At 33.4% G+C, this 27,604-nt stretch overlaps 1 protein-coding gene across 5 annotated transcripts in view; it reads right to left on the bottom strand.

Annotated features, from left to right (window-relative positions):
• The window catches only part of LOC142336359 (ras-related protein Rap-2a-like), a 64,936-nt gene that overhangs the window by 22,614 nt on the left and 14,718 nt on the right, over positions 1-27,604 (bottom strand). For 4 of the 5 annotated variants that reach the window (XM_075385129.1, XM_075385128.1, XM_075385131.1 and 1 more), the window contains exon 2: positions 25,339-26,334. In XM_075385129.1, coding sequence (XP_075241244.1) covers positions 25,339-25,522 — 184 coding nt within the window. In that variant the 5' untranslated portion in view covers positions 25,523-26,334. The remainder of the gene's footprint in view (positions 1-25,338; positions 26,335-27,604) is intronic. The other variant, XM_075385132.1, reaches the window with a different exon arrangement.

Below are 27,604 nucleotides of genomic sequence, written 5' to 3'. Positions count from 1 at the left end.
AAGTATTATGAACAAAGTTGGCAAAAAAGGCGGGCTGGGCCAATAGACTCAATATTAAAAATGGATGTTATTTCAAAATAAAGTAATTTTTCTTTGCAGTTACTGCAAAATGCTAAGTGCAACAATCTGCTTTGGTTTTTTTCGGAATCAGGGTTGAAGAGACAGCGCTAATCCAGGTGTTCAAAATCCAGGCCTTTTAATCGTTCACGACTGTAAAAGCGTTGAATTTCAAAAGTACTCCTTTTTTACTTACTTTTTACTCTTTTTTCAGCTCAAATTCAGCCTTTTCCCCTCAAATGACGTCTACAATCTTTCAAAAGCTCTCAGTGTATCAAGTGGAAACAACTGGAAAAAATTAAAAGTAGCAAAAAATTTGTCCACCTTCATTATTTAGGATTCAGGACTGCTGAAGGCTACGTCGGCTGTTTTCAAAGCATGTCTGTTCAACATATGAAACTGTTTTCATACAAATTATTTCTATAAGTTCTAGGATTGTTTGAAACTACAAAATAAACACAGCTTTAGAAAACTAACTGTCGTAAAAAGCTATTATGTAGCAAGAATTTTCTAAAACGAATCATTCGGAGTGACCAATCATAGCTTATTTCAGAAATTATCTATTTTTTGGAAGGAGGAAAATATAATAGCGTTAAATCTAGTTCAATTTTTCAATATTTCAGTAACATTCCAGTAGGCCATTCTGGATTCATGAAGCTGACCGTCATTATGATATAACGTGTAGAAAACTTTTGGACGCACTTTAAGCGCAATTGTAACATCAGATTTTTCTTTGGTAAATTGGAGGAAACGAGACTTTTTCGTAATTGTCTCAACATTTCTTTAGAAACAGCGGTATATTTATGCAAGACTAGCTTTTTCCTCCAGGCCAAATCAGAAAAAAATATACCCATCCCACAAAATGTGATACCTAAAAAAGCTCCTGATACCAAGAGTGCAAGCACCCAACTTTCAACTATATTATTTAGCAAACAAGTCGGTTTCTTACAACAGCTTCAACAATCAACTGTCAAGAACCTTATATTTCTTGTTTCAATAGTATAACAAAACTCAATCAGGCTAAATTCATTCGTTGCTCATTCTATTTAAGATGCTTATATACACCAAATGTTCAGCAAAACAAATCTAAACAGAACAAATTCAATATTGAATAAAAAATCAAAATTAAAAACGCAATAAACCCCGAAACAGGTGAAATTTTTGAAAAAAAAAACTGATTTTATATTTTTTTCATTATTTAATATTTTAATAAGTCAGGAGAAAACAAGCAATTTAAGAAAAAATTTTTTGTCTGCGGTTTAATATAATTTTGGATGAGCGCAAAGCACGCTACTACAGCAGTGAGTAAAAAGATATTAAACAAATTAACACCAAACTTTTGAAAAGCTGAAAAATCGGTTTTAGTTTTTCAGGAAAACAAATAAATTAAAAAGTAGCTTTGTATAGCTTTTCTGTTGAAAAATATAACTTAAAAAAACCTCTTTACTTCGATTACGGCCCAGATATCGACACTTCTGCTTTTCTTTAGAATGACCGGTCTCAGTATCTTTGAAAAGTGAAACAAATAATTTGCAACCAATATGCAGTTTTCATAGATTTAATGCGTCAGAAAATTGTGGCAATCCTTTTCTGAACAGCGGGCATAAAAGCATTTACAGTGACGTCGTAATAATCAACAATAATTTTGATTGATTAATTTGTGAGAAATTTTCAAGGATTTGTGAGAAGCTCTCATTCTTTGAGCAAAATCTTGAAACTGAACATCCAAAAACTTTAAATTTCTTCAACCTAATTATTTGAACATGTCAATTGATAAAACAGAACACCCCCCTCAATTTTACTCTTTCTCTTTACCACTCTTCCTTGAAGATTGGCATTCGATGAAAAAAGAATCGTACAAACTTTATTTAGATTATATCGAAAACTTGAAAGCAAAGAACGCTTTATCGAAAAACTTTTTTTACCAAATTATCAAAAAGACATATTAGAAGGAAACTGAGAACCAAGGTATTCTGCATCATGGGTTGACCAAACACCCAACGCCATTCCTGAACAAGTTACGGTTTCAAAAGCAAAGGTCTCTTTTGCTGAGAAGGTAGGAGAGTTCTACGCGAATGAAAACGAAAATGAGTTAGTCAAAATGGTTTTTAGCAGCATCATTATTTCCAATCTAAAAACGATGCAAATATTGCTGATGACTGTGGTATTCACGCAAATAGAAGGTCAACAACAAAGGAAAAAAATTTTCTTGAATATTATAACAAAAAAATCGAAAACGTTGATTCTACACGATGGCACAAACATTATTCTCAAAAACTAAAAGAAAGCTGACGAATGATTCCAAGGGTTTGAATAGTTAATTGATGGGTGCCTAGACAAACTTGAACCGCATAATTTCTGTTTTTTGCGAAGTGCCATTGCTCAAATAGACTGAAAATGTTTCAAAAGCAAGCTAATTGACAAATTTAATTGTTTATTATGGAGCAAGTGCAACGATCGTGCTGCTGGTAAATTGTTTATTGTTAGATTAAACGAACTCAATTACAATGTACTGAGAGAGAATAATAGCGTTGTACAGTACAACCAGATCTATCATGACAATGTTTTTCTGAACTATTGTGTAGGCATACTTTAACTGAAAATTATTGTGCTATAACAAATTCTGAACATATCCAAAGAGGCAGTTAACATTATGTCATCTGTTTCTCATTACCATTCAATAAAAAAGCCTCTTAGAAGCAAATCCCACTATTCATCAAACTTGTACGGTAGTAATTACTATCAACCTTGGTCTACTATTTTCCATAGCACTTAATATCTTCCGGTTTCTGTTGCGTTCTTATTTTTGGGCCACATAATTGATTAATGTGTATGTGATCAAATCATAAACTGAAGTCACACCACGCGTTTTTGCTGCTAAGCTCAACTGGTGTTCATCTTATTCACACGGCTGTGTTGATCAGAGCAGCAGAAATAGTTCATAAGAATAGGAAATAAAAACAACTTCCGATGAGAAATGTATATCCGCTTTTTTCTTTGTATCAAGTCTTATGATACGAGCAATAAGTGCACTAATTTTACATTTAAAAAAAGGAGACATCGAATTAAATCTTGGGCTGCTCCCCACTTAAAAACACGTATTTGAAATCTCAATAAAACAACAAGACAACTTTAAAATATTCCATTTAAATGCTCGTAACATAACTATAGAATACAACTTAAGTTCATTAATAGTTGATATTGGGACAAAATCTGTATATGAAACAACGACAATTGGCTGAGTGACACGGATTCTGATCTTTAATTGTGTATCTTTAACAAAATTCTTTCAATTGCTACGCAAAGGATCGAGAAACAGGCAAGGGTGGAGGAGGACTGATTTTAATTCTACAAAAATCCAGGGTAAAGTAAAAAAAATTTCAACAAGCCAACTCAATGTGTTGAAGGCTTGAGGGTAGAAATGAAAATTAAGATGAATCATAAAGCATTGGTTAACATTGCGTACTGTCCGCAAATAAGAGAATTTGGTGAAATTCTGGACTATTTGGCTCGAATCATTGATAACGGAATTACTGAAAACAAGCCGATAATTCTGCAAAACTAATAATAAGCCATGAATTATTTGAAAATTGAAAAAGAAAAAATGGAAACGATTCTAAGACCTTACGATTTTAACCCAATAAAAGTTAACAACCCCACAAAAGTCACGTACCACAAAAAAAGGCTCATTATAACCATTCTATGATAATGAACAAAATTCTGAAGAAATTATAAGTTGCGACTTTTGACAAAAACGCCCATAGACAATAGTGATCATTTGACTCAATTAACTGTTTTTAAAATTGCACTTGGTACAAAAAATAGAGCGCGAATCAAACATATATTCGACAAAAGGAATTATAAAAAATCTGATTTTCGGAAAACGATAGAGTGCTCAACTTGGCGTGAATTTTACTCATATAGATGCACAAAAAAAATTTGAGTTTGAAAACAAGCTCTCAAATACTATACAATTGCATGCACCCATGTGGAAAATCTTTGCGCGTCAGTAGAAACCCTTTAACCCTTTATTCTTTAGCTTAAAAAATCTGTCTATAAAACAACGACAGAAGAAAAAACAAAACCAGACAAGCTATTAACTGAATGTCAATTGATTAATTTTGTGAAAAACAAAAACACTGTAGGTTCAAAATTTCATAATTACTTCTGGTGCTTTCAAAATAGCTTATTCAGACATCCAAATCTGAGCACTTAAAATAGTGTTTATTAAATGAAGTTAGAAATGGCACTAAAACAGCCGCATCTATTGAAAATTTGAGAAACTCTTTGTGAAATGTTAACAGAGAACTAAAAACAGCAAGTCTCTTGAATTATAAATTCAACAAACTAAGTGACAATTTTCAAAATCCTCATCTCTTAAAGCGAAGTTTTGATACAGTTGCAAAATAAAATGACTTTTCATTCCATTTCATTACAAAACATGATTCTTGTCACGTCCTCAAAATGCTGAATCAATCAAAACCCTTAGGACCAACAGAACTGCCAGCATGGCATTGTTAGCATGTGATATTTCGACAGTTTTAGTAAGACCACTCAAAAACAAAATTTTGCGAATCAGAGTTAAAATTAACCAATGTGAATCCCTTGTACAAAAAGGAGAGAAAGATAATCCAACCAACTAAATACCAGTTTGTGTTACACCTGCGCTCTTAAAAAACTTTTCAAAAATCATCCAAAGCGCAGATGGAAGACTGTTTGCATGCAAACATTTTATTAGCAAAAGACATTTTGGTTTAAAAAAGCAAAGTTCTACAAACGACAAACTAATTTACTTCACTGAGCGCGTTTGATAGAAACAGAATGCAAACAAGTTTACTACAAGTGCTCTTATTGATCTCTCTAGAGCTCGGATTCAATGATTCATCACGGATAGTCTTATAAAGTTGCTTAAGCGGTAGGATGCTCAAGGGTAATTGTGAACGAGGAAACTTTAGACTGGAGTCAATTACATCATAAGGACCCTCAGGGTAGAGTTTTCGGACCACGTTTCATCAATCTTTATGCGACCGATTTAGAACTAAAAACGTGTCAAATTAAACAATACGCTAACGATACTGTTCTTTTGACATCAGACTGCGACCTTGATATTTGTACAAATTCACTTGAACACTCAATAGAAGTTATACTGGAATAAAAGAACAAAAAATGAACATAAAGCTCAAGTGAAGTATCTTATTTTAAGTATAGGTAGCTACCTCAGCTATCAAACAGATGTTCAGAATCTGCTCTCAAGAATGGCCCAAAGTATTAAGTGCTTATACAGCTTGAGAGATTGCGTAAGAAAAAAGCTACTTCTAGTTATGATTTATTCTTTAGCATTTAACCATTTACAATATCCCGCCGTACTATTGAGCACAATTGAAAACAACCTAGTCGTTACCTAACAGTTAAGCTGTGCAGTAAAAGCGTGTAATCATCGCTCAAATTTCGAACTATCTAGAGATATTAAGCTCCAGGGAAAAATACTACCTTTTCGCCTCTTGCTTGACTGCAGATTAACCTGCCATTTCTTTCTCCTAATTACCAATCTAAAAGCAGCATTCAATAGTCCAAATTGAATCCCGCTGCCTACTTTTGACTGCTGTAATTATCAGAAAACTTGGAAAAATTATCAGAATTAGTAGAAGCAAACACTACGATAAAAGCGTAATCCGAAGAGGTATTGAAATTTTGAACAAGTTATCTATGTATCATTTATTCTACCCATGTAACTACGCAACATTTAAAAAATCTAAAAGAATTTTTTCTTTAAACCGTTTGTTGCGCACTATAATAATCTCGGTTGTGGTAAAGTTTCCTGGCGTGACCTCAAATTTTTGTAATATTTTTGAGTTAAAAATTAATAATATAAATTTTGAATTTGTCCTGATTTGTTATAAACATAAATGTAATTTTTCTTTGTCTTTAATGATTGTCTCTTCTACATTAGTAATTTTGTAATACTGTAACAATTACTCACCTGGAACTTTACACAAGTATTTAAACACTCAGGTAATTCTGTGTTCCCTTTTTTAACACCTTAGTTCTGAATTTTGCAGGAAAATGGATTATTAATTATTGAATCATGAGCAGAACAGAGGTTCTCAAATTATTTAGAGAAAACAAGAAACAATGCCTATTTTAGTTTCATTCGTTGTGAATTTTTTCCCAAAAAGATTTCTCGCTGTGAATTTTTTCCCAAAAAAATTTTTTTTCCCAAAAAGACATTTTCTCCCAAAAAGAACCTTATTTTTTTATTTGAGCTTTGTTATACCATTGAAATAATGGTGCTGACAGTTGGTTTTCGAAGCATTTGTAAGAAACCGACTTGTTAGCAGTTTGACCAGCAATGATGGAAAAAACACAGAACAAGTGCTTGGGATTTACAGACTTCACATCTGCAATTTTGTGTGCCATGCACTATATAGATTAAACAGAAATATTTGGTTCTCCTAGCTTCAGAAACGAGCTGAATTCAAAAGAATTTCAATGACAAACGAAAACGCTAAAATGCCGCAAATAAGAGCTTTGCTCCACTTCGTTTCGCCGCCCATAAAAACACTATTTTATTTCCTTATCAATTTCCTTTATCTTGGCTTGCATAGCGAGCTAATAAAAGATTGCATCCTATCTCATACTTCCACGCAAAATATGAATTCGATCAGTAATTGAACGATTAAATATGGATAAAAGAATACGATCGTCTCAATGTTATTTTGGAATTTTTCAAACTATATGGAAATTGAAAACTATAACACATTAGGAAAACAAATTAGCAGATGGTTCGAGTAATATTTTCAATAATTTTGATGAATAAGTTGAACAGATGTTGTGGAAAAGGCATAAATTAATGGGAAAATGAACAATAGCAACGCTAGTAAGGCGGCTAATTCAGCAAATAGCTCTAGAAGGAATATTTATCTCAGATGGATTATTGAGCTCTTCTTGAAACGACGCATCATAAACCAATGTCGACAGCTAGAGTTTAAACGCCTTAGTCACCAATAAATTCGCTGAGCTATAACTATTAGTTTTTATTTCAGAAAATTAGCATGACCCAAATATGTCGTAGAAGTTCAACAGCCTGAAGTCATTTCTGTGTTGCAACTTCCTTTGTGAAAAAATGTTACAGCATCGTATCGGTAACTTTTTTGGAAAAGGAAGTTGAAACAGAAATTACTACAGGTTGAGAAACATCGGCAACACATTTGGTCATGCCAATTTTCTCCTAAAATATTGTTTTCGCTCGAAGTGTATCAAAATGTTTCACGATTTTTTTCTTCAAATTTTCAGTTCCATCGTTACTAGGGCTACGCTCTTCATATTTTAATTTTTTCCATAATTAAATTACAAAAAGCAACTTTGTAACAAAATAATTTCGTTGGCTGTTTTCTTAATCTTGATTGAATGCACAGTTGTGCATTAAAACGACTTTTGCGGTGTAAATTGAAAAAGAGAAATTATACATAGGCTACGTTAGGTGTCTTCTGCACATGTATGCATTTCCAGCCCCCTAATTTGGTAGCAATTAATTGCCTCGTCAATCTTGTTTAATTCTTTTTTTGCAAAAACTGTTTCGCTTTTTTGCACAACGAAACAAAACCAGTGCACCTATTTTATTAAGTACGACTTACACGTACTCGAACCATTAATCACGGGTAGTCTGTGTACTAATTGTTTCTTTCGACGCCATATTTTAGTTAGCATAGATCACCTTGGAATGCAAAATTCACCACAAAAATTATTTCACGCACATAGTCTTTAGTTTCTCTAAATAAGGCTTTAAAAAACTGAAAAACAGCTAAATTATGTGCTGGGAAAAATCCGCTGACAAGTATTTGTCGCTACAATTTCAAGAAACTACAATTTGTTACTACAATTTCAAGAAACTCTAATAAAAAAATTGACAAATAATGTGCGGACTCTTTCAAGTTGAAATTATTACGATGAAACGGGTTGCTTCCTGATTCGATTGGCTCTCTGCATGAGTTTTTTTTCTCAAAATCATTTTGAAAGTAAAAGATTAGTGCAACTTATTTTAACTTAATTCATGATCGGGCTAAGAGATACGCTAAAAGGATTTTCAATAACCTATTCACGCAAATTTATTAAGCTAGAAGATTTTTTTACTGTTACATGTAGTAAAACAAAGATCTATAAAGATAGTACTAAAAGGATATTTTAGTTACCCATATAATTAACTTCCTGGAAAACATGTATATTCGCATTGCGAAATCATTTTTTGAAATAGAAAGAATAAAATCATAACAAAGAAGTCAATCGCAAGAACTAGTTGAGTTACAAAAAACCTATTAGATAAAATTTAATAGCAACAAGGAGGCTCGTTAATGTGCGTTCGCACATGATGTTCCGACCCACGCACATCTACATTTTTGACTTAACTGTCTTTTGACTTACATTTTTGACAAAAGGATAATCAAAATTAGAAGTTTGAGTTTTAAAAAATAGTTAAAAAAACCCAAGTAATAATTGAATTAAATAATGACATGCCTCAATAAAACGAAATCTGCCATTAAAAAGACTACGAAAAAAGAAACAAGAACAACAAAAAAATCCAACATTTCTCGGCAAAAACTCAAAATCTAAAGTTGAAAGCACCTAGTAACAACGTCAAATTACAATCAGACAAAACCCTAATTACACAATTTTACTTTTTCCTAACTACATATCAGATGGGATTTTTCCTTAATGAGACTAGGTAACAAGCCGACCAGAAGAAGAAATAATGAGACAAAATTCAAAAATCAATCACCATTTTTGAACTAAATAATTTCAAAAGTCTTAAAAACATTTAGCTTTTAACGAATTAATTCTGAATAAATTTACTAAAAAGTCACAAAGAAACCAATAGGGCCGGTCTCCGGTTAGACTAAGCCGTAGGAATGGACTAAAGATGCAGCTAAACTAAAAAAATTACGAACAACAAATTACAAAACTTGCCAAAAACCAAATCAGTGAAGACATAAAAATCATTAGCAATTATTTGTTTTTCAGTTATCTTTATTTCATTTTCTACTTATACTATTTCAGCTAAAATTATTATGAATGAATAAATAAGTTCAATTGGTCCATATTTGAAAATCATTGGGATCCGTTATTACGCGATTGTGTCAAAGGACGAGAAAAACAAACAAAGAAACACCACTCAAATTTTATGAAAACGCATATTATTCACCAAAGAGAATATCAAATACGTCATATCAGTAAAAATGTTAATTTCTAAAGAAACATGGAATTGTATGGTACCTCTCAAAGATGAGAAAAAGTTACAAGAAAAAACACAAAGGAACAACAAAAACTGAAAAAAATTGAAAAATCATTGAAAATCATTCTAAAATGAGCAAGTAAAATCATTCATTCAATCCTCAATTACAAGCTTATGGGACTGGTGAGTTTTTTACGGCTACCTAATGAGAAAAAAGAAGCAAAATTTGCAGAATAAAAAAAATTGAGCGAGAAAAGCGTCGAAGCCATTATTAAAAAGTGAACTTTTCAGCAAAATCTTTCTCTGCTTTTAAATAATTTTTCACAACAATGGGATTCTTGTTTTTAAGATTTTGACTCAAACAGATCAACAAACATTAACAAATAAATTAAAACAACGAATTTTTTTTAGAAAACCTTTAGTATCAACGCCATTAAATTCATCAGCTTTAAGCGGAAGCTAATAAACAAGCTAAGTTATGCCCTGATGAGACAACAAAGATGTTTGTCATCCATAAATAATCAATAAGACATTACAATAAGTCACTGACTATGAAAACAACAACAAATATAGGCAGAGTCCAAAAAATATTGGAAAAAAGCGAGAAGAAAGTGACGAAACCATTTAAACAATAAGTTTTTCTCTGAAAACTTTATGTATGATCTATTGAAAAATCTTTCTGAGCCAATGCAACCAGCAATATTAGGATAGTAGTTTAGGATGCCAAATGGAACCAAAAAAACAAAAAACTGTCCAAATTTTTTAAAAAAATTTGAAAACTCGTGCATCGAAGTCATATCACCAATAGTTAGAAGATAAAACCACTAACTAAATTCATTAAGATTGAAGTAAAAAAGGAGTCCGGACATTATTGAGACTGTTTCACAGGTCAGGAAAATAAGTTTAATGTCGATTAGTTTTCAAAAAAAAATTTCAAAAAATTATTTTTTAAGTCTTAACAGCCATTAATTTCAATAGCTTTCTATGGAAGTCAAACGGAGCGTATGTCTCGATTGGAAGTCAAAAATATTTGTTATTCACAAGTAGTCAAAAAAGACATCAAAATAAGTCTTGTGACTATGGAAACAACAAAAACTACAGGCAATACCAAAAATTCAGTAGACCAGTGCGAAAAGAAAGTGTCGAAGCCATTTAAACCATAAATTTTTTGCTGGAAACTTTATCCGTGAACCACTGATCGTCTTCTCAAAGCCAATAGGAGTCATCAATCTCAGGATAATGTGATAAGGTTACAAGAGGAACCAATAATAACAAAAGTTGCAGAAAAATTTTTGAAAAATTTTGAATTCTTGTGGCATTGAAGTCATATAAGAGATAGTGAGAAGATAAAACTGCTAACAAGATTAATTTTGGTTGCAGTAGAAAGAAAGGGGGGTCCTTAGATTACTGAGAATGACTTACAATTTACGAAATTAAGTATATGATCAGTTAATGTAAATTAAAGTTCTCGAAAAATCATTTTTAAAGTCGTAACAGCCATTAGCTGCCCGCTAAATTTATTTATTTGTTACTACAATTTGTTACTACAATTTCAAAAAACTCTAATGAAAAAATTGACAATTAATGCGCGGACTCTTTCAAGATGAAATTATTACGATGAAACGGGTTGCTTCCTGATTCGATTGGCTCTCCGAATGAGTTTTTTTCTCAAAATCATTTTGAAAGTAAAAGATTAGTGCAACTTATTTCAACTTAATTCATGATCGGGCTAAGAGATACGCTTAAATGATTTCCAATAACCTATTCACGTAAATTTATTAAGCTAGAAGACTTTTTTACTGTTACATGTAGTACAATAAAGATCTATAAAGATATTTTTATCTATTTTAGCTACCCATATATTTAACTTCCTGGAAAACATGTATATTTGCATTGCGAAATCATTTTTTGAAATAGAAAGAATAAAATCATAACAAAGAAGTCAATCGCAAGAACTAGTTGAGTTACAAAAAACCTATAAGATGAAACTTAATAGCAACAAGGAGGCTCGTTAATGTGCGTTCTCACATGATGTTCCGACCCACGCTCATCTACATTTTTGACCTAACTGTCTTTTGACTTACATTTTTGACAAAAGGATAATCAAAAATAGAAGTTTGAGTTTTAAAAAATCGTTACAAAACCCAACTAATAATTGAATTAAATAATGCCATGCCTCATTAAAACGAGATCTGCCATTAAAAAGTCTACGAAAAAAGAAACAAGAACAACAGAAAAAAACAAAATCCAAAATTTCTCGGCAAAAACTCAAAATCTAAAGTTAAAAGCACCTAGTAAAAACGTCAAATTACAATCAGACAAAACCGTAATTACACAATTTTACTTTTTCCTAACTACATATCAGATGGGATTTTTCCTTAATGAGACTAGGTAGCAAGTCGACCAGAAGAAGAAATAATGAGACAAAATTCAAAAATCAATCAACATTTTTTGAACTAAATAGTTTCAAAAATCTTTAAAACATTTAGCTTTTAACGAATTAATTCTGAAAAAATTTACTAAAAAGTCACAATGAAACCAATAGGGCCGGTCTCCGGTTAGACTAAGCCGTAGGAATGGACTAAAGATGCAGCTAATCTCAAAAAATTACGAACAACAAATTACAAAACTTGCGAAAAACCAAATCAGTGACGACATAAAAATCATTAGCAATTATTTGTTTTTTAGTTATCTTTATTTCAATTTCTACTTATACTATTTCAGCTAAAATTATTATGAATGAATAAATAAGTTCAATTGGTCCATATTTGAAAATCATTGGGATCCGTTATTACGAGATTGTGTCAAAGGACGAGAAAAACAAAGAAACACCACTCAAATTTTATGAAAACGCATATTATCCACCAAAGAAAATATCAAATACGTCATATCAGTAAAAATGTTAACTTCTAAAGAAACAAGGAATTGTATGGTATCTCTCAAAGATGAGAAAAAGTTATTATTATTATTATTATTATTATTATTATTATTATTATTATTAGTTTCAACGCCTTTTACAAACTCAAAAGTGCACAGCGAATTAAAACAGATAGGTTTTAAGAGCTCTACGGAAGCAAAGTTCAGTGGGGATTGACTTCAAAGAGGCTGGTAGTTTATTCCATTCCGTTGGTCCTATGTATCTGAAACTACGTCTACCATAAGCACTGCGGGTCTTCGGAACTTCCAAGTTGTACACATAGTTCATTCTCGTAACGCGAGTATTTCGTTTCAATAGCTCCTGTAGATATAATGGACTGTCCGATGGCTTGTGGATAGCTCTGTGAACAAAAAGCAACAGCTTGAAAAGACATCTTTGCTTGATTGGAAGCCAGTGCAATTGTCGAATATATGCTGACGTTGGTGTTCCGGCGTGTAAACAGAAAATACAGCGGGCCGCAACATTCATTACACGCTGGAGTTTTGAAATGAGCTTAGTCGGAAGAGATACATAAAGGATGTTGCAATAATCAAGGCGTGAGATCACCTGAATTCTAATCAGCTCAATTAAAATGGTCCTTTCAAGGTGGTGTTTGACAGAGAAAATCTTGCGAAGGTTACAAAAGCAGGAAGACACAACACGATTGATCTGCTTCTCCATCAAGAGATTCTGATCGAATTGAACATCCAGGAGTTTAACAGACGAAGATAATCCAGTTTCACAAGGTATAGAAAGCGGTGGTACAGTCACGGTTCCTTTGTCAGGTTTTTTAAGCCATAAAAACTCACTCTTGTCTTTATTTAACTTCAGAGGGAAACTTGAAAAGAAAGTAGTAATTTGGTTCATGGTATCGTCAAAATTTTGTTGACTAGTGAACAGAAAATATAGAACTGTGTCATCGGCATACATGTGGAAACCGATGTTCCTTTGTAACAATAGATCTTCAAGTGGCAGCAGATAGCAACAAAACAAAACGGGTCCTAGGATGGAACCTTGGGGAACACCATACAAAACATCGGATTCGTCAGAAAAGACACCATCAAGGTAAACACACTCAGTACGTCCTATCAGGTAACTCTCTAGCATCTTCAAGGCGTCAGATCGGACACCGAGACGCATCTCCAAAACACGAAGTAACAAATGATGGTCAATAGAATCAAAAGCTGCAGAAAGATCTAGACCCACGTAAAGAGGAGAAAATCCCGAGTCCAAGTAGCCCAATAAATCATTAGAGATTCTGGTCAGGGCTGTCTCAGTAGAGTGTCTTCGGCGATAAGCGCTCTGAAACTTGCCATACAAAGAATTAACCTCCAAGTATGTTTTCAACTGCTCGAATAAAACTAATTCTAACACTTTGGACAGAAATAGGAGATTAGTAACTGGTCGATAATTGTTCAAGTTCTCCGGATCCAGCGAAGGCTTTTTTTATCAAAGGGACAACGAAGCCTTTTTTCAGGTTCTCGGGGAAACGCCCTGATCTAACCGTCATATTAATAAGAGATAACAAAGAGTCGCAAAAATGCAAAGAAGCTGTCTTGAATAGCGGTGGTGGCATCGGCTCTTTTGGACAACTAGAATTCTTAGGTACAACTAGATACTTGGTTGACATAATGAAGTAGAGTTTCGCTGCTTATTGTCATAAAAGAATCAAGTTGAGAAGTAGGCGACAGAAAATAAGTTGGAAAGTCTGACGTAGGAATTGATTCAACCAACTTCTTAACCTTGGCTAGAAAGAAACTATTGAAACAATTCGCCAATTCCTTCGCTGATCCATGAGTTTTCGGTAAACAACGGTGATTCTCTCCAAGCAAAGAAGCGAGCGCTTTAAACTTGAGCTTCTTGCACGTGCTGGAAATGGTTGAGCTAATGTACTCGCCTTTTTTGACTAATAACAGGCGATAGTACTCATCAGTTGCAAGCTTAAATGACAAAAGTGTGTCACTACTTTTAGTCTTCCTAAATGCGCGCTCACATTTCCTCTTCTGTCTCTTCTGAAATTTCAACTCGTCGTCAAAATAGGGACAATTGTGTGACGTGAACCACTTGGTGCGTTTCGGGATTACTTGATCTAAAGCTTTTTCGATAGCAAATAGAAACGCACTCCAAGCAGAATCTACAGCCTGGAACGTGTCTTCAAAATGCAGAAATTGAATAAATGAATCAATGCAAAACAATTTCCAACGCCGAAACGCAATAAGTTGCCTCCTCTTCTCCGCAACCCAGGGCACAGAGACACAGAACGATATGACATAATGGTCTGATGTTAGCAAGTTATCAGCAACAAGATTGCTTACTGTAAGTGATGATGTCGCTGCTACATGATCGAGGATATTTCCTGCAGTGTGTGTGGGAACGTTCACAAACTGTTCAAGACAGTGTTCCTCTAGCCATGACAACCAGAGTCTTTCTGATGGAGCGCCAGTGCCGAGATGAATGTTGATATCTCCCAAGACAATAACTTTCTCGTACAACACAATAATGTCTTCCATGAACACAGAAATGGTGTCCAAAAACAAAGTGATGTTAGACCCAGGCACTCTGTAAACACCAACAGCAGCAATACTTGTGTTGTTAAGGCCTAGTTCAAAAAGAACAAGTTCACATGCATCGTTGAATACATCTTTCTTCAGAGTACATACAATGTCTTCATGATAAAATAAGCAAATGCCGCCACCTGGTCTAGCCAGACGGGGACAACTACAGTACAGGTACTTTGGAGGACAGCATTGTTGTAATAGAAAGCAATCAGAACTGTTATCAATAATCCAAGTTTCAGTTACTAACATTGCCTGACAGTCCTTCGCAAGAATGGAAGAATGTAATTGACTTGTTTTGTTACGGATTGATCGCGAATTAACTAGAGAGAGAGAGTGAGAAAGCTTTTAACAGAGACATGGGCAGCTTTCACGATGGTCGTAGATAGTCAATGTATTCTTAAGGATCGCAGCCAGGATCTAGCTTCTTCATTTAGACGGTACCGATCAACAATCACATTTTCTGGTCAGAAATCAGGAGAGTCGACGGCTGAGTATTGGAAATCAAAAACGCAGTGATACGATCTAGTTTTGGCTTCTTGACCACTTAGCTCTCGAATATGCAGTAGTGGAGTATTATTTTCATTGCAGAATGCTCTAATCCGTTCAGCATCAACTTCTTTGTTGAGTCGACCAATGTATACATGTCGCCGCGGAGGAGGCTTCGGGGGTGCAAAAGCAGTTCCGCCAGACCTGTTAGTGCCAAAAACAGGTTTCTTCTTTTTCGGAATAACAACTTGAAACTCGGATGGTTCAGGCTGAGTGCCTGGGTCCACATGAGCAGCATTGCTAGCTTGCAAATCTTCAGAATCAGTACGCGATCGCTTGACTCGACTCGACGATTCAGATGAGGTACTTTCCGATCGTTTGTCATCAACCAACTGGGGAGGCCCACCTCCAGTTCTCGTTTTTCTAGAAACGTTTGCAAAATTTCGCGGTTTAATGGTTTTCTTGACAACCGACTTCAAATCTGCCACATCAGCGCATAGTGTGTCCAGTCTCTTCAGCCTTTCCAAGACATTGGCAAGCATATCAGTAACAGACAGAGAAGCACACGATTTGCATTTCCAATGGATGCCGCACGAAATGGGGTCGCCATCAATCTTTACGGTGAGACAGTCATAGTGAACAGATTTGACGCCACAAATGTCACAGTCAAAGTATTTACTATCGTCTATCACAATAGTGCATAAGTCACAAGATTTGGACATCGCAATCCCAAATAAAACTGCTCAATATGAATTGGGTGGAGGGCAATTGGAAAATAATTGCCTCAATCTAATCGTACACCTATGAATCCGTTTACCACTGTAAACGTAGCTTAGTAATTCTGACAATAACAAATGAGAGCTGTAGACGATAATCCAAGTTTGTTCGTCTTAGATACCAATTTATTATCATATACCAGATCACTAAAATCCCTTCGTAGACAAGGGCTACCCAAGAGTAAAATCTGGTTCGTCGATCAAATTAACTGAAACACTACTTATTAAATAGCAGAGAATGCTATTTAATAAGTTTATCACAACAATTAGGCTTAGTTACAATTAGGCTAAGTTACAAGAAAAAACACAAAAGAACAACAAAAACTGAAAAAAATTGAAAAATCATTGAAAATCATTCTAAAATGAAGAAGTAAAATCATTCATTCAATCCTCAATTACAAGCTTATGGGACCGGTGAGTTTTTTACGGCTAACTAATGAGAAAAAAAGAGCAAAGTTTGCAGAATAAAAAAAATTGAGCGAGAAAAGTGTCGAAGCCATTAAGAAGTGAACTTTTCAGCAAAATCTTTCTCTGCTTTTAAATAATTTTTGCACAGCAGTGGGATTCTTGTTTTTGAGATTTTGACTCCAACAGATCAACAAACATTAACAAATAAATTAAAACAACGAATTTTTTTTTAGAAAACCCGTAGTATCAACGCCATTAAATTCATCAGCTTTAGGCGGAAGCTAATAAACAAGCTAAGTTTAGCCCTGATGAGACAACAAAGATGTTTGTCATCCATAAATAATCAATAAGACATTACAATGAGTCACTGACTATGAAAAAACAACAAATAGAGGCAGAGTCCAAAAATTATTGGAAAAGAGCGGTAAGAAAGTGACGAAGCCAATTAAACAATAAGTTTTTCTCTGAAAACTTTATTTATGATCTATTGAAAATTCTTTCTGAGTGAATGCAACCAGCAATATTAGGATAGTAGTTTAGGATTCCAAATGGAACCAACAAAAACTGTCCAAATTTAAAAAAAAATTGAAAACTCATGCATCGAAGTCATAACACCAATATTTAGAAGATAAAACCACTAACTAAATTAATTAAGATTGAAGTATGAAAAGGAGTCCGGAAAATATTGAGACTGTTGCACAGGTCAGGAAAATAAGTTTAAGATCAATTAATTTTCAAGAAAAAAAATTTCAAAAAATTATTTTTTAAGTCTTAACAGCCATTAATTTCAATAGCTTTCTAAGGAAGTCAAACGGAGCGTATGTCTCGATTGGAAGTCAAAAATATTTGTTATTCACAAGTAGTCAAAAAAGACATCAAAATAAGTCTTGTGACTATGGAAACAACAAAAAATAAAGGCAATACCAAAAATTCAGTAGACAAGTGCGAAAAGAAAGTGTCGAAGCCATTTAAACCATAAATTTTTCGCTGGAAACTTTATCCGTGATCCACTGATTGTCTTCTCAAAGCCAATAGGAGTCAACAATCTCAGGATAATGTGATAAGGTTACAAGAGGAACCAACAATAACAAAACTTGCAGAAAAATTTTTAAAAAATTTTGAAATCTTGTGGCATTGAAGTCATATAACAAAGAGTGAGAAGATAAAACTGCTAACAAGATTAATTTTGGTTGCAGTAGAAAGAAAGGGGGGTCCTTACATTACTGAGAATGACTTACATTTTACGAAATGAAGTATATGATTCGTTAATCTTAATTAAGTTTCTCGAAAAATCATTTTTAAAGTCGTAACAGCCATTAGCTGCCCGCTAAAAATTCAGAGAAGGTTCACTTAATGCTCAATATGGAACCTATTGCACTTTTATTCAGCAGGATTATGGCATAAGACATCAAAAAATTAGTAAAACCTCAAAAAGAAAAGCAAAAAATTATTTAAAATTTCGAAATTTCAGGGTCGAAGCCAAAAAAAAGCACGAGCGATTCCTTGAAGACGAATTTTTTGTTCATTGGGCTTCATTTGAATGTAAATAATCAGGTTTGTCACTAACGGAACCTAGATATGAAAAGTGAATAGTCTCTAAGTGACTCTTAGAAAACAAATAGAATAAAAAGTTTTTTTAAAAAAAGAGTCTTTGAATAGAACTCTAACTTTTTGATAGTGAACTTCCCTATGAGACCACCAGAACTATTCTTTTTACCGCCTTTTGTCTATTAGGAAGTCAAAATTGATTCATTTTGTGGCGTGAAATTTAATTTTGAATTAATATTCTAATTAAAAAAAGATCTTAAATTGATAAAAAAGTTACACTAAAAGTGAACAAAATCATGCCAAATATCCCGTGTTCACACAAAACTTCAATCCTCGATATCTCCTCGAAAAAAAGCAAAATTCAAAAAAATATTTTTTGTTTCGAATTCTACACTGGAGCTTTTTAATGATACCACTCACATTCCTCTACGATGATTATATAGATTGGCCAAAAATGTCAGAAAAAAACCCATTTGAGTATATAGTTCCTCCCCCCACAAGTGGGGTCAGAACAAATATTCTTCTGTTTGTAATTGAGTTTTTTCAAACTTTTTTGCTTTCCTGAGCCTGTCGTCTGCTTCACTATGATACAATCATCTGACCACTCGGCAAGAAACCAGACAGCCTTTTTGGTGATTTCTAAAACTGCCAGCAAGACGTGTATGCGTAACGTCAATACGTTAATTCTTACTGTATCCTATTTGAAGAGTGTTGTTGACTAGTTCGATCACTTTTGGAGTATGTGTGAATTACCTCAATCAGTAAAGAAATACTTCTGCGTCCTATTTTTAATCCAAAACTTTGCCGCCCCGTAATTTTTGACGCCTCATCTTACTTAAAAATGTTTCGTCTTCTTTTTAGTGAAAAAAAATTGAATCTGTTAGGTGGGTATAATTTCAATCTATTGGATCATCTACTTTGATAACACTTTTTAAAAAAACTGAAATTTGAATTTTTCAATAATTATGGATTTTTTTGTTCTCTCTATGCAACAGGTTTTAATTGAAAAAAAAATGTTTAACTAATGTGACATTCTCAATTCTCTAAGTGTTCTCAGTTCATGGATTATGTTGTTTACTACGCAACCATTTATTTTTGAACAGTTTGTTTTTCTGGGAACCTTTTGTTGTTTTTCATACACCGTTGTGTTTCGGCGCATTTGCTTGCTCGTGGGAACAGAAAACATTGTTAGATGCTTTTCAACATTGAACAGTATGAGATTCTCAAGAATGTTGACATATGGTTGAGTGTTCTCTAACTTTGACGCCACTAGCTTTCAAAAAAACTACTCCTGAAATTGTCAATTTTGCAGTTTTCGATTATTTTTGTCTGCCGTTTTTTGCGCAAGATCGATGGTACTGAGAGAACAATTGACGCATTCCATCAGCATTCTGTTACCATTCTTTGACAATTTTAACTACACTATTTTGCGGACAGAAATGTTTTCTTTTTTAAATTTTTTTTCACTTTTGTTTTTTTTTTGGTTTTGTAGGACATTTTGCTTTGCTGACAATCGAAGACTGCTACTTAATGGGAAAGAAGTTTATAAAAGTTTTTAATCAGAGAAATTCAATTAAAGCTTTTCGTATCAGAAGCTCTATCAAAAATTTGCAACTCTATTAAGGTTAATAACAATATCAATTCTCTGATACGGAAGAGAAGTAAACTTTAATGCCATACCTAAACTCAAAATTCAAGGCATAAATTGAGAAGACAGCAACATATTTGGATTTCTAAAAGTCACGAACTACGATACAAAAAGCCTGAAAACTGATACGCTGTACATGGCACGTACGGATAACCTTTGTAAGGATCAAATAGCAGGCTATGGGTCAAAATATTTTATTTAACGTTTTCCTGGAAAATAGTATCATAAATTTCCGTCTTTTTCTTCGTTTTTCCAAAAATATTCATCTGCATAAGTTGTGTTGTTAAATTTTAATTGACATGTGAAGTTTTAAAACGTTGCTTTGAAAAGCATTTAGTCTTGATAATTTATTCAAAAGTTCTTCTTTTTCTTGATTTTTTGTTCTTTATGAAAACTGTTTTTCCCCACATCTTGTTGGGCATGTAAAGTATATGCCCATGGGCACGTGTTAGTTTTCACATACTCATATGCAATACGACAGCAGAGATACTGAAAGGGCGGGGGGGGGTAAAAACTAAAAGAAGAACGGGGTGGGGTTTAAAGAGATTAGATCCAAAACAACCATGAAACTCAATTGAATTCAATTTGGGGACATTTGAACAAAAACCAACAACAGAATGATTGATCCATATACAATACCATTAACCTAGCTCGAAGCAATCTACCTATCTAGCTATCTTTTTGCCTGTTTGCTGTTTATCAAATGTACCTCCCTCGACTGTGTTATTGTTTTGAAAAAGTAATCAAGATAAAACTGGAAATTAAGTCTACCAATAAACACAATGCAACGCTTGTACCTATCGACAAAGCTGCAAAAACTAATAAACGAAAGGTTGAGCAAAATTTCAACTCCAGGACAGAGAAAGAAGACAGTTTATTGAATTTGAAGGTCAAAAGTGACACTTTTTAGATAAAATAAACTAGTACGCTTAGCAAAACTGACTGTATTTTGGTCTGATAATTGAACCTAAACGCTGCAAAAACACTGCTTTACAGCACCCATTTTAGCTGCCTTAAATCGGCACTGCACATTTAGTAAAAAAGAATGCGTGAATTTTTGTAATTACTAGAGGTCATTAATTTAAAGAAAAACTCGAGTACAATCTTTCAATATTTCAATGCCTTGTTACTATCGGCAAATATGATGAGTCTCTTACGCGTGCTTAGTGATGTCTGAAGGTTATGAATGCCCCGCGAACATGATATGCAAGATCTTGATAATTCTGGCAAAAATTGAATTATCTTAACAAGATCTTGAAAGACGAATGTAGTGGTAGAACTTTGACATGAAAAGCAACAACGTTGAAATCAGAGCACTCAAATTATAACCAATCATATCAACCATCAAGTCGTCTGAAGCTCATATTTCAATTGGCTGTAGAAAAGGAGATCTCCAAGTTACCTGAAAATTTTGTTATCTCATTTTCTATTCGAAAAGTTTTGCTTTTGTAATAAGTTCTATGGCTACAGCTTTTCTATAAATAATCGATCATTGAAAAATAAAATTTGCAATTTGTTTTCACTCAATTATTGGGTAGTGTTTTAGCGCTTCTTAGAAATTCGGAAAAAAATTGTTGCTCAGAATTTTCATTTTATGAAAAAGTCACAGTTTTATAAACTTTTGATTTATGAGGTCAACCCTGGTACACACACAAAAAAAACTTGTTTGAAAAACTAATTGAGATATGGTAAACACTAGTCAAGGTTAAAGTTCACGAGAAAACTACAATAACATTACCTCAACTTGAGCACAGATAAATTTACCTTATTGATTGAAGGCTTTGAGTGAATAAAAATGGTTTAAGCAAAATCGTTCCCTCAAAAAATTGCAGAGAAAAAATTATAACGAGTATGATGATTTTCATTTTTTGCACCAAACAAACAAGACTTAAAACTGCTGAGCAAATGTTAGGCTAACAAATCGTGAGGTCTCCAAAAATATAGGCGTTGTTATCAATAATGTAATGAACTGCTAATAGGTTTCTGAACAAGAACACCTAGGGTAGAAACTGTCAATATTCGCTAATAAAAATCAAGATTTATACAAAATGCAGCATTTAATTTATTTTATTTGTTAAAAACTTCTGGAACCAATTAATGTACTACGCAGGTATTCGGAATAATTACGAGTGATTAATAGACGCTAATGACAAAAACGCAAGTTCTCGTCTTATTGCTGAATTTTACAAATAAAAGTAATTCGGATTTCTTTGCGTCGCTGCGCTTTTAATATCTTTTCGCTTCTTGATTTTTTATGTCAAATATTGAGATATCAGTGTTCATAAAGATGATCATTAGATAAAAAATTCCTTTAAACTTCAAACGACGCCCAAGAAAGAAATCAAAAAATTTTGAGGGAAATTCTCATTGGTTTTATGTCTTCGACAAATTGTTATCAAAAACATTTAAGGAATTATTGAGTTCTGTCTGCACTTGTTCTTCGTTTTGTAATTTCATGTTATAGTCTCATTAGTCAAAGGTCTCATTAATCAATTTGCTATCTAAAGAGGTATAATTGAAGCAATATAATGCTTCATTTTTTAGCCAATACCTCTTTAGACTTTGAATACACTGTACTTTCAAAAATGTCAATGAATTTTTTAACTTTAACTTCAAATCAATCTTTTTTCGGTCAACTTGTATATTAATCTCAAAAATGACAAGTTGATATGGTATGCGGTTTTAATTTTTAACTTTTCATTTCATAACTTTGATACTAATAAGTTTTTATAGTAAATTTGTAATTTTTTGATAATTGAACTTTTGCCTACACTTTTGTTTCACTTTAGTAATCTCTGAGGTTGATACGCATTTCGGCTTGCATACAAATATTATTCCAGCAAAGGAATTGAGCCAAAAAATATTTAACCGAAGCAATGAGAAATGCAAAAAACTTAAAACTTAAACGATCGTAATTTCACATGATAACATTTGAATCTGAAGTTCACATGGTCTTATAATTTTTCTTTTCTCTATTTACGTACACATCTATTGGAAGCCATTCAGATCATTTAATATTCCGAATAAGACATACTACTACAAAAATTACCATTTACCAGCTTTTTGAATTTATATATATATATATATATATATATATATATATTATATATATATATATATATATATATATATATATATATTCAATAAAGCCTGCAGTTGATGTGGTCTTGTAACAAGTGGTCAATAAGGAGCCAGAATTATTGTCAAATTGTCGAAAAACACAAAATTTTTTATTTAGACCCATAGTATTCAGGTAATAAAACAGTTAGTTAGTGATGCAAAAAATTGCTGATATTTTAACTTTTGTAATTTTTGCTTTATTTATAAGAATAGGGCACCAGCCAATAAATGAACTGAGATACAAGTTAGCAAAAAAGATCAAGTTGTTCTAAAATTCACTAATGCTTTATGAAGGTTATAAAAAGATTTATTTTTGTCTATGATGCTACCAGTCAATAAAGACACTTAGCTTAAAATTAACACAATTAAGAAAATGAGATTTTTGAAAGATAAATAATCAGGCATAAGAGCCATTAGGTATCTGAAAACAATGAGTATTTTCACTACTGCCTCTTTAGCTAGCAAAATTGATCTTAGATAATCGAGATAAAGTAATAAAACTAGAATGGAGCAACAAATTGTGGCTGAAGCGAAGATCTCATTAAACATTTACGAAAGCGCTTTGTCGGAGACATAAATAGCAAGAAATCTACACTGAAAGCAAAATATTTGGTCATTGGGTCTCATGTCAACAAAAATGGAATCTCTCATTTATTGTACCTCTGAATGAGAACATATTTGTTTGAAAATGGGAAGAAAAAAATTGCAAACAGATTTTAAAAAGGACAGCGCCTCGATCTGATCCGCACCTTTTGTAATTTTATAAACAACGAAGAGATCAAAACAAGCTCTGCTACGGCTGCGCGGTTAAAAGAAATGTAAATCTTCCAAACAACTGCGTGATAGAAAACCTGTTAAAACACTCGATAAATCAAAATTAAATTATGCAGTTTAAAAAATACTTGTTTAAATTGGACAAAGACCGGCAAATAATTATTTCCAGAACACTTTCAGAGGAATCGGAGGTGATAATAGACCATATATGAGTGTACCAACATTGTGTTTGCAGTTTTTTAATCCTTACTACATGTAAAGTTGGACAAAATTAGCTTAAAATCCATATTTTATGCTATTTATTTTATTTAATAAACTGAAAAAAAATGAATTTTCAAATGCAAAAATTAAAGCCAAAAGCGTTGATTCAAACAACAAAGAAACTCTTTGAACAATAAACGTAAAACCAAAATACAAATTGTCAACAAATTTATCATATTTTTGACAAATTTGATCAAAATTTGAGCAAAAATTACGAAAAAGGTGAACAAAACAACGAAAATGAGCTTAATGTTCACAAAAACTTAAACCTCGATAACTCCTGACAGGAAGCAAAATTCAATAAAAATCTCTTTTAATTGATATTCTACGATTAAAAAGCTCTGAATGATATCACTTACAACTCGAAAATTGCGCTAAAATTGCGCGAAAATTGGCTAAACAACAAAACCCAGTTGAGCATATAGTTGGGGGTCGTAACAAATACTAACAAATTGTTCAAAAAATTTCCTATATTACGAATAAATTCTGTTTTGTGCAAATAAAGAAGGAAAAACATTTCTTGCCAGCTGAAAGTTCTTAATTACATTTTGGCGACCAGTTCCTCCTTTTCTTCAAACTCTGCAATTTAATCAGCTACAGGGAAGCATGAATGTAAATGGTAGAACAAATAGACACAATAGCCCCAGCGAAAAGGGGAAAAAATGTGGCGCAAATTTTTACGCTAACACAGTTCAATTCGCCTATTGCACAGTTTATTTTTGACAGATATAATTTTAATTGATTTTGGACTTCCACTTTGATATTCAACGAAAGGTCACGTCAAAGTTAAAGTATACGACATATCCTTGTTCAGACGAATTCTAAGGGGAATGTACTAAAAATTTGAAGGCGGATCAATTGGATCGATTGAGTTAAAGTATGGTCACCAAACAGTTAAAGCCCGGGAAGAAGTAATTTTAAGCTAAGTTAAAAATTCGCAAGAGAAAATTGAGGAAAATTAAGTAAAGGTTAATTAAGTTACTTGAACGTTTCAGTTTATTTGAATTATTAAAAGTTCGGATTTCCCTTTTTTAAATCACTTCTGAGCAAATATCACCATATGAGAAAACTCAGAATGCTCTCCTAACGTACTGTGAAAGGATAAATTGAGCGATAAGGCAATTAAGGAGTTAGTAAATTTTCCAATGACATTTCAGACCTGCATATGGTTTGTTATGAAGTTACGTCATTCTATGGGTGATTCTATCTTAATCACATAAAATTTTTGAATCCGCAGTTGATCCATAGCTGTTAGAAGGCTGAGAGAGAACAACCTAATGTAAATTATGCATAAGATAAGCTTGACAAGAAGCTCTACTTGTTCAACGTATACTTGGCTAGAGAAATGAAGCCTTGAGGAACAAGAAAGAACGTGAGAACGGAACTTATAAGAGATGCCCAAGTTCGAGAGCTTAAGACCAATTTGTGTAAATGAGTAACACACTAGGCTTGCAAGTAAGAGATGCTGGTTCAGATCCAGTGCTGGACCATTTTCACAGTAGTTGCACCTGCTTAGACCCCCCAACTAATAGCTATTAATAAAAAAAATTGTCGGAGACCTTTTGTGATGCATTCGTGCCTGTAGATGTCTTCAAGTGTGGGCGAGTAGGCATCCGAGAACTTGTTATGCAACATCCGCTTCACCAGACTTGTTTTGCCACTTTTCGGTGCTCCCAGGAACACGACTCGGAATACTTCTGCCTCCAGGCCTGCCATGTGAATTGAGCTTCGTCTGGCGTCCATTTCGAAGTTCTTAGATTGATAAAATGACCCCAAAGTAATAGCGAATGAGCTAAACTAAACTGTTAACTGTTCAAACAACAATAACAATTCAAAAATGTTTCAGCGATCAATACAATTATAAATAAATAATTGCAATTTGATCAATTATGCAAAAGGCAATTGAACACTATTTAGGAAAATATTTAAATTTTGATAGCATAATTACAAAGTACGAACTGAGAATTTGGTAGCATTAAAGGTAAAGGGTCAATTAACAGTTTTATGAATTTGTTTTTAAAAGAAATTGATTGAAAAATGGTAAACAAATTTCCAGGGAAACGAAAAAGGAAAGCAATCAGTCTAAAGAGTGCAAAATAACAAACAAAGGTAAAAGTTAGCTGCTGCGGGGGAACTAATAAAACAAAGCGAATATTATCCCTAAGAATAACTTGTAAAATGAGAAAAGTTAACGACTCTGTTCTTTTTGTTTCCTGAAAGTAGGTTTATGCGTTTGAGGACGTAAAAAAGAGAAACTTATCAATATGCAGAAAAGAACAATTTATAGATGGTAGCTGTGTTTTGTAATCTAAAATTAACAGGGCACTTGCAAAAAATGGGGCAATAAATCAACAGAATTTTGTTCATTCTTGTAATCGTCCCGGGTAATTTTTGTAGTTTAATTGCACCGGGTGTCCTAATTATGAAGGAAGTAGAAAACAACTCGTGGAAATTGTTGGGGGAAGATAATGTGGTTGCTTTTCAATGACGCACGGCCTTAGTATAACACGCAGCTCAAAAAGAAAGTAATTAAACGTGAAAAGTTTCCATCTCAGCTACAATAGTAGAAATAGTAAGCTTTATTATCCCTTTTTCTAATTGGCTGAAAAACTACAACACAATCCAACAAAAGCGAAAAAATAATTACAGAATTTCAATAACTGAAAATGTTTTCAGGAAGCAATTGAAATTACAGGCAAAATATATCTATCAGTCAAAATTGTGCAAGCGCTATTAAACCAACAAAAGACGCGAATAAATCATGCAAAAGGCGTGATATATATGTTTATTGATCAATACTTAATAAGAAGTGCAACATTTTTGCTGACGTTTTTGACAAAAAAAGTGTCGTTTCTTTGTAAACGACAGCCAATTATCCCCACGTGTGGGCGTGAAGGACAATAATGAAATTAAATTTGACCAAAATAAAGATCTTAGTTTACAAATTGATAAATTGTTCACTTTTTCGCAACGATTGGCAAATTTGGGGAAGGTCTAATTTTTGTTAGTGGGCATAAGGAATCGATGGTTGAATGTTTGAACGTGAGTAAGAAAAGAAATAGATATATGTATACAGTTTCCCAGTTCTTTTGTTAAGGCGCTGTTGATTTTAAAAGAGCAAATTTTGTGAGCAAAGAGGAAGTGCCAAAGGCTGATAAATTTCTGCCTTAGCTCAATTTTTCACCCCCTAAATCTAAACTAGCGATCTTATTGGTATAAAGCTGGTATAAAAATTCATCAAATTGCTCTAAAAATCTAACCTCAAAGGCATGCAAGCAAAAACTAACGGTATCACCACTATTACTACTTCTCTATTACCACTATAGCTACACGCGTCCTATATTTTACACAAGGAGGCAAACGCCAATGTGTTTTAATTTGCTGTGTTGAATAAAATTTGAACAGCGTGAACAGAAACGCTTGGGGGGATAACTTACAGGATTAGCAAGTTTTTCAAGTTAGTGGCGTTTTTTCAGTCGCTTCCTCCTTAGCTTCATCAACTAGTTAAGGCCACAATGAATTAGTCGAAAATGATAGCGTTCTAATTAATTAATGTCTGGTTTTGATAATAATTATTGAATTATTGTCGATTGGGTAAGTGGGGCAGGGGGGGGGGGGGGTTGGTGCGGAAGGGTATGGGGAGAGGGAAAGGAAAGGGGATGGGGAGGGGATGGGGATTGGGGAGGGGAGGAGGATGGGGTGGGGAGAGGGAGGTGCGGGTTAATGATACCAAATATTTAACATGCTAGTATACATCTGTGCCGCATGAGACATTTGGCAATTAAAGTGTCTTTTCATGTGTGTGTGTGTTTGTGTGTGTGGTCT

Source organism: Convolutriloba macropyga, chromosome 3 (genome assembly GCF_964194025.1).
Source record: "Convolutriloba macropyga chromosome 3, txConMacr16.3, whole genome shotgun sequence".
Taxonomy (NCBI): Eukaryota; Metazoa; Xenacoelomorpha; order Acoela; family Convolutidae; genus Convolutriloba; species Convolutriloba macropyga.
Note: the sequence above shows the minus strand (reverse complement) of the source record. Positions and strands in the feature narration are given on the sequence as shown.